The 8,675-nt window shown below is 31.8% G+C and overlaps 1 protein-coding gene across 1 annotated transcript; it reads right to left on the reverse strand.

Moving 5' to 3' along the window:
• Window positions 366-3,732, reverse strand: LOC109335100 (transcription factor MYB90-like). Its single transcript, XM_019571171.1, has 3 exons — window positions 3,358-3,732; window positions 2,891-3,020; window positions 366-1,157 (listed from the first exon to the last, which is right to left on the reverse strand). The coding sequence occupies exons 1-3, from the start codon at window positions 3,473-3,475 to the stop codon at window positions 734-736; spliced, it is 672 nt and encodes a 223-aa protein (XP_019426716.1). The 5' UTR covers window positions 3,476-3,732; the 3' UTR covers window positions 366-733.

Consider the following 8,675-nt stretch of genomic DNA (forward strand, 5'->3'; position numbering starts at 1 on the left):
TACTATAATATATGGAGTTTCATAATATATTGATATTTGTCATATAGTTTAGGGTAACCTGTGATAAAAATAAGTTACCTAAGTTTCTTCCTATAATGAAGTGAGCCTTAGGATTGTAATTCTTGTCAAATTATGTGATGTATAGAGACAACAAGTGTAAAGATAAATTTTACTTGGGTTACTTTATTTAAAGTAGTGGAGACCCAATTTATATTGATAAGAAAAAAGATGATATATTTCTTGTGTCTTACGTACACATGGGGTACATCATACAACTTTCTTTTTAGCAAGTGAGGAGAGTCATGAAATATATGGACAACATGTACTCCTACATTTTTTTGCTACAAATAAGAAATGGGGGAATATATAATTGCATTATACTTATGTCTTTTTTTCTTACTAAGAAGGGTAGGACATATATATTGGATTTAAAAATTAAATATAAATACAACATCACTCATACAGAAATATAACCACAAGTTGCATGTCTAACCCCTACATTTGACATTTTCTCACAATGATATCATCTTATATTATATATATATATTTGCATTTACCTAAAGATTATACATGACATGCCTATGTCATATTATATTATATATATGCATGCCATATATATGTCATATATATATATATACATGTATGAAGAAGTCCATCAATCATTTAAGATGATGGATCCTAACATTCGATATAAAGAATATTACTCCAACTTTGACCTTCAGTAATAAAATCTTCAATTTCTGTTGTTGTGGATGAAAGAAAGCTCCTCACTGCAATTAAAGTCTTTAATGAGTGTCTTTTCTCTCTCACCCAAAAAATTTGTGTTGTTCTCATCAATGCTTCCCTTGTCTTCCACCAAAGTCTCCCAACAATTATTATTGCACTTAGATGAAGCAGCAACACATGCTTCACTAGTAGTGCACTTTTTGTTCCCACTCTTATCTTCTCTAATCGATTTCCCTCTCACACATAGCCAAGTTTTTGAGATAGTTCTAGGTTGAGGCTTTATCACAACATGAGGTTCCATGACAGTTTCCTTTGGACTTGTATTAACATCTTCCTTATGAGAGGATAGCTTCTTTCGGATGTAAGTATTCCAATAGTTTTTCAGATCATTAGGTGTCCTTCCCGGAAGTCTTCCAGCAATGAGAGACCACCTGCATACAATGCCGAATTCAGCACCCGAGATTATAGGTTCAAGTCATATTGAGTGATCCATAAATGTATTAGAATATTATAAATGATATGAATACAATTTTATATAACTAAAGGTTCCAAAAATATTAACTATAACGGTAACATACGAAAAATGATTTATATATTACTTTTTAATACATTATCTGGAGACTTTGCTTGCTTCATAAATAAAAGGTAGACAGAGTAAATATATTTGAGGGTATGGTTTTCTTGTTGAATAAACAAAAAAATAAGTGATATAAGAATGATGCACATAAACTGATATGCAACTACCGTTTTCCATATAGAAATTGTTGAGAAAGGTTACCTCTTGAGTTTGGTTATCCGCTTTGTGTATTTTTCATTTTTTTTAAGAATAAAATGAAGAATTAATATATTGAATGAATTAAAAGATTGAATGAGTATAATTAAGAGAAATGATTTATACACCATTTAGGGAAGACATAATTTGATCTTAATTTTTAGTCGGAGATCGACATGCTTAAATGCTCTTTTTGTGTCTTAGGAAAGTAGAGTTTCACGGTGAAGGATTTATTGTAATTGGATTTTTTATGGGTTTTGAATAACATGTACTCTGGTTAATATATTTTTGCTTATTAAAAAAAACATTTCATCTTTCTTTTCAAAAAGTTGTAACACTAAATGTGACGTAGCGAATAAGACATCTAACTCTTATTTCTCCAACCCATTCTTACCTAATAAAGTAGTGTAGAAGCTGAGAATGAAGAATAATATTTAAAGTTTTTTATACTGTTAGCACATTATCTGTTGTAATACTTATATTTGAGAGTTCATATTAATTAACATATGATTAGTAAATGATATATCGACAGTGTAAAAGCACTTATAGTGTTGACAATGGCAGATCTTGGCCATAATCATTAATGTATATACAAATTTATATAAGAATGAAGTATTTTGTCATGTTTAAATTTCGAGGAACATATGAAAGTTTTAAAGTAACAAATCTATCAAGAAATTCCAAATACTCGTAAGCACAAATAAATTTATTATCTCTTATAAATATTATATGCCTTTTAAACTCGTAAAAATAAATTTTTGAATATAAAGTCGATTTTCTATCCTCTTAAATAAAGAATCAAAATAATGTATGTTTAAGATTGACGAAACAAATTTTTTAAGGAAAATTATAAATTATAAAGACAAAAAATAGATAATAAAATTGAGAGTAATGCACCTAAAGAATATAATGATCCCACTAAATTTATTAATTAAAAAAATAGTCAACTAACAATTGAATAAACAAATTTAGAAAGAGTAAATATGACATTTTTTAAGTTAAAATATAAATGGGGTTTGAGTGAGAGAATTAATAAAAGGAAATGGGGAGGAAAAAATATTGAAAAATACATGTCCTAGAGAGGTTATGTAATTGACTATCGATATATACATATTAAATTTTTTAAAATCATAATGGCCTAGATAAAATAATTGGGAAATGTTAGCATCATCAATTTTTATCACACTACAATTTTTCCCTAACTACCATTTATACTTTTCTTTTATTTATCATATCTCTTCTTATATCTCTCTTTCTATAAATTCTTAATAAAATGTGAAGGAATATCCTTGATAGTATCAAAAAATTCTTAATACTATATTGACAAAAACAAGTATAATGAGAATGTAATTGCATATACATGAATAGTAACATGAGTATGTGAAAGTAAACCTGTTTCCTAAAAGTTTGTGCAATCTTAACATCAAATCAACTTCGTCTTGAGTAAACTCCCCGCGATTGATATTTGGCTTTAGATAATTCAACCATCGTAGTCTACAGCTTTTGCGACATCTGTTCAAACCTACAAATATAAATGTTACTAAGCATTTGGTATATTATGTTCCATGCTCTTACTTAAATTATTAATTTTATGGTTGTAAACATTTAATATATATATATATATATATATATATATAAAAGTAGCATTAATAATCATTACCACTAATTTAAATTATATTACACAATTGCAATCTTATTCCTAATATTGCAGTTTTAGGAGTTTTCTTATTGTTTGATGACTACAATTGTGGCCATATAAAGCATATTTTTCTACAACTTTTCTCAATTGCAGTAAACACAATGAAACTGCTAATGTAATTTAGACAATGGTCATTACTATCATAAAAGGGCAATGTTACCTGCTTGTTTAGGCACAAGGTGCCATTTTCCTTCCCCGTATTGTTGCACACATGCTGTTAGAAGGTCATCTTCTTCCTTACTCCATGCACCTTTTCTCACACCTAAGGATCCTTTCATTCCTAATAATATTACCCTTTGCTCTACAATACACACAAACACCCCTCTATCCTTAAACTATAAGCCTATATCCCCATTCTACTAAACCCTTTGAACGTATACATATCCTCGATAAGACATTATTGGACATTCAACATGCAATTCCTACTGTACATAAAACTAAGAAGATTTCATTAATCTCTTTCAAAAGGATTGATTTTAAAGAAGTGTTAGAATAACAAAAGAAGAGAGTTGAAGTAGGACAAAAGAAAAATGAGTGCGACCTTTCATTAAAAAATGACCCTCCTTCGAGGCTAGAGAATTGATTTTAAACATTAATAAGAATTTAACTTGGTTTTTCTTATGTCTATCTTGATGGCGTTGGTATTTTGCATTAGTTTACTTCCTAATATGGACTGTTTAGTTTATGAAGAATGGTGAAAATGGAGTGAGGGTATAAAGAGCAAAGTGTGCTGAATTTGGGTGGTTGGAGTGAGAGCTGAATGAGAGATATATAAGGCAGATGGAAGAGCTGTAACGACCTAGTGACTAATATGAAGCCACAAGTATATTTTCTTTGTTTGTTTATGATTTTGTTCATACGTAAGTGAAGACAATCCATATTAGGATATTGCCAATTTCTTAAAAATATAGCTAACTTTGAAGGAGACTACGTAGCAGCTACAATATTTCCTACTTGAAACACATTTGAATGATGTGTTTCTTAGTAATCATGAAAAAGTTATTTCTCACGAAAGTTTACATAGATGGTTGCAAGATGGTACATAAAAGGCTTTAGGATTAAAAACGTTTGTGGTTGTTAAATTCTTTTTTTAAGTTGTTTCAGGTGGCACACGAGACAAAGATGAGATTATTAGCTCATTGGGAGAATGAAGAAACGGTGTATGGAACTAGTCTTTCAAATTCTTGAAATACACAACTTGTACAAGGCTCTATTGATAGGTGGATTTGGACTCATGATAAGGGAAGCCATTACTTAGTTCGTAACGCATATGAGGTGCTCCAAAAGGAGGAAAATACTAGTGACAATAGTTTCTATAGAAGATTGTGGCTTATAATGTCCCGCTAAAGATGAGATGTTTAGTATGGAGAATTTCCTTGAATGGTATCCCAACAAAAATGAATCTAGCTCGACGAGGAATCTTAAATAACCAAGACCCATCACAATTTGTTCTTTAAATCCTTGTGTATGGTAGAATCCTTGTATATGTATGAATCAACAAATCAATTATTTTTCTTGTGCTTTAAATCTTATTATGTATGCCAGAATCTGTTGTTATTGTAACTTGCAACAATTATAAATGACACGAAATAATACTTACTGACTGAGTCACGATCAGGTCGCTCTCTTTAAGACGTTTCGTGACACTGCCCAAAATGTTCAAGTAGACTATCAACCACACCGTCCCCAGGATAAAACAGCTCAGTTCTCTATTATACGATTTCTTACTGCACTGTAAGAATCGCTCTTGAATACACTCACAATATGGTTACTAGTGTCAATATTCGAATTCCCATAGTATGACTACTCGTGCCAATTCTTTTTTCACAATATTAACTACCCGTGTCAGTTCTCGAAATTCTCACTTTGGCTGCATGTGCCAATTCTCAAGTGTCATGGAAATAAAGAGGGAGAAAGTTGCCGAAAATGCATCGGCGGAATATAAGGGAGGAGAAAGAGATGTAGAGTGGTAAACACCTTAAACTTGGTGCAAAAAATAATGAGGGAATGATTCTCTAATGGTTCTTTTCTTGTTGCCAACGGTTCTATTACCAACGACTCTGTAACGGCTCTATTACCAACGACTCTCTAATGGTTATTTCCTTGTTGCATGTGTGTGTTAACTTGGTCAACACACAGTCCAAGCCCAAAAGGCCCCAAAACATAAATTAATTAATAAATAAATATTTTATTAAAAAGAATATTGGGACGCAACTTAAGGCTTATAAAGCCTTTCAACTTCTCTCCTCCAAATAAAGTGGGACTAGTGAGTTTTTTCAATTCACTTCAAAATATCATTCTTTCAACAAATTCCAACAATCCCCCACTTGAAATTAAAAAAATGATTTCTGGGAATTTCCGTGGTGTCAATAAGATTGTGCATAAACAAAGGTGTCAGGCGACTTAGATCTTTGCATAGTGAATAAAATCCAGATTTTACTAGAGTGACTCGTAGTCTTGAACTCTATCTCCGACATCAAACCACACACAAACTTTTCAAAGGTCTATTATGTAAAGTATGTGCATTAAAGGTCATGTACGTCTATCTTAGTATAGTGAACGCTCTAGAAATTTATGCCCAAAATTTCATAAGAAGCGGCCCCCACTTCCACATTCACATAGGTGAGTCTATCAAGAGAACTCTTGTAGCCTAGGTACTCCACTCTAATTAGAGTATAGATCTCATTAAGAGTTTAACTCATCCTTACATATGTTGCAGGAATCATGCTTCTTATGATTTTATAGCATATTCATTCTCATATCACTTCACGACTTGTTATTATCTATTGAACCTATTTCTTGGGATCTTCAGTCAGTTAGATCGAATTACAATCATGAGTGATCCTCATTCTAAGGGCAATAGTCCCATACTATGAGAAGTATTATGGACTTTCACTCTAGCTAGTCTTTTCGTCAAAGGATCTGCTAAGTTATTCTCAGTGTGTACATGATCCACTCTAACAACTAACGTAGAGAGTAACTCTCTAATGGTGTTATACTTACGACGAATTTGTCATTTCTTAATTGTTATAAAAGCGGTTCTCAATTTTTGTAATAGTCGCGGTACTATCACAATAGATCAATACAGTTGGAATCAGTTTTTCCCATAGAGAAATCTTTGCAAGCAAGCTTCTCAGCCAACTTGCTTCTTCACTAGCTGTTGCTAGTGCTATCATCTCAGCTTTCATAGTGGATTGAGCCAAAATAGTCTCTCTTTTTTTACTTGCAAGAAACAGCCCCACCAGCTATGCTAAATATATAGCCACTGGTTGCTTTGAAATCATCTAAAAGAGTATTCCAATCAACATCGCTGAATTCTTATAGGACAGCTAGAAACCTTTGGTAATGTAATCAAGGTTCATTGTTTTCTTAAGGCATTTCATTACCCTTTCTATAGCATATCAATGCTCCATACTAGGTCTACTAGAAAACCTACATAATAATCCCACAACATAGGCAATGTCGGATCTAGTATAATCAATATCATACCGAAGGCTGCCAATGATGCTAGCATACTCAGCTTGCCTTACACCTTCACCAATGTTCTTAAAAATTGTTACACTTGGATCATATGGTGTGCTAGCAAGTTTACAGTAAAAGTATTTATATTTCTTTAAGATCTTTTCCACATAGTGAGATTGATCCAAATAAATTCCTTCTTTCGACCTAGTAATTTTTATACCAAGGATTACATTTGTCTCTCCAAGGTCTTTCATATCAAAGTTGTTACACAACAATGATTTTACATTATTCACAACATGAATGTTGGAACCAAATATGAGTAGGTCGTCTACATAGAGAAATATCATAGTGCAAATGTCATTTTCTGATTTGTAATAAATGCATTTGTCACTTTCATTCACCTTGAACTCATTCGAGATCATTAAGTCGTTAAACTTTTCATGTTACTACTTAGGTACTTGCTTAAGACCATACAACGACTTATCTAACATGTAAACATTATTTTCTTGCCTATGTATTACAAAAACTTCAGGTTGTTCCATATAGGTTTCTTCTTCCAAATCACTATTTAAGAAAGCAGTCTTAACATCCATTTATTGTACTAATTAATTATGTATTGTAGTGAACAAAATTAGCACTCTAATGGATGTTATTCTAGTAACATGTGAAAATGTGTCGAAGAAATCTACATTCTCCATTTGCCTGAAACCCTTAGCTACAAGGTGAGCCTTGTATTTATCCACTGTGCCATCAGGTTTCAGTTTCTTTTTCAATATCCACTTACAACCAATAGATTTTTAACTAGGAGGCAAGTCAACTAAATGACAGGTCTTGTTAGACTCTAGATAATCCATTTCATCATATATGGCCTCTTGCCACAAATCAGCATCCAAAGAAGTCAAAGCTTTTTGGGGACTTGATGGATCCTCTTCTAATGTATAGACCATATAATTAGATCCATACTCTCTAGTAGTCATTCTTCTCTTACTTCTTCTAGGTTCTATTTCTAACTCATTGTTATTATTATTATTGCTAATCACATGTATGTTACTAGTTGTTGTGCCCCCACTATTCCTCAATTTATAAGGGAATTTCATTTCATTGAAGTCTGCATCGTTCGACTCAATGATCACTTTCGTGTTAAGGTCATAAAACTTGTACACCTTGCTGTTTATAGCATACCCAATGAATACACATTCATAGGCTCTACTTGTGAGTTTAAATCTCTTGGGGTCTGGTATCTAGACCTAGGCCAGACAACCCCAAGTTCTCAAATAAAATAAGTTTGGTTGTCCATTCTTAATAATTTCATATGGGAAATTTTGTTTTTAGCCTTGGGGACTCTATTTAGCACATAACATACAGTTAATAAAATTTCACCCCACCAAGAGGGTGCTGCAACAAAACTTAACATAATAGCTACAACTAATTTAGTTAAACTTTTATTTCTTCTTTCAGTTTTACCATTCATTTCAGGTGAATATGGTGTAGTTGTTTCATGAATAATGTCATTTAATTTATAAAAATCATTAAACATGTTTGGACGAATATACAATACTGGTTTATTAACCAAAGTTTAGTAACTAAAAGAAGGTAGAAAAACATATATAATGTAGCCTAATAGGAGTTTGTCAAATTATATTCTTACATATAGATAATTATAACTGATTTACAGAATTTTAATATCATTTCATTCCAAAAAATGTGGTGATCAGTTCATTGTTGTATGCTTAGCCTAAAAGAATCTAACGAATACTTTGGACAGAGATCAACAACTTAGTTGAATCTTTCATCCTATCAACTGATTTAACAAATTTAGAAACATAAATAATGCCTTTAACAGTGTAAGAGTGTAACATGGAGAACTCAAAAACAACTCTTGACAATAGTAGTAGTTTATGACCATCATCCCAATATAATTACAACTCTGCTTGAATAAAAATAACGTAAGTTATCAATTCACATGACATGAAACATAGAGTGGCAATTAGTAAAATAAGAAGTCCAAACATTTCT

Source organism: Lupinus angustifolius, chromosome LG20, assembly GCF_001865875.1.
Source record: "Lupinus angustifolius cultivar Tanjil chromosome LG20, LupAngTanjil_v1.0, whole genome shotgun sequence".
NCBI classification, from domain to species: domain Eukaryota; kingdom Viridiplantae; phylum Streptophyta; class Magnoliopsida; order Fabales; family Fabaceae; genus Lupinus; species Lupinus angustifolius.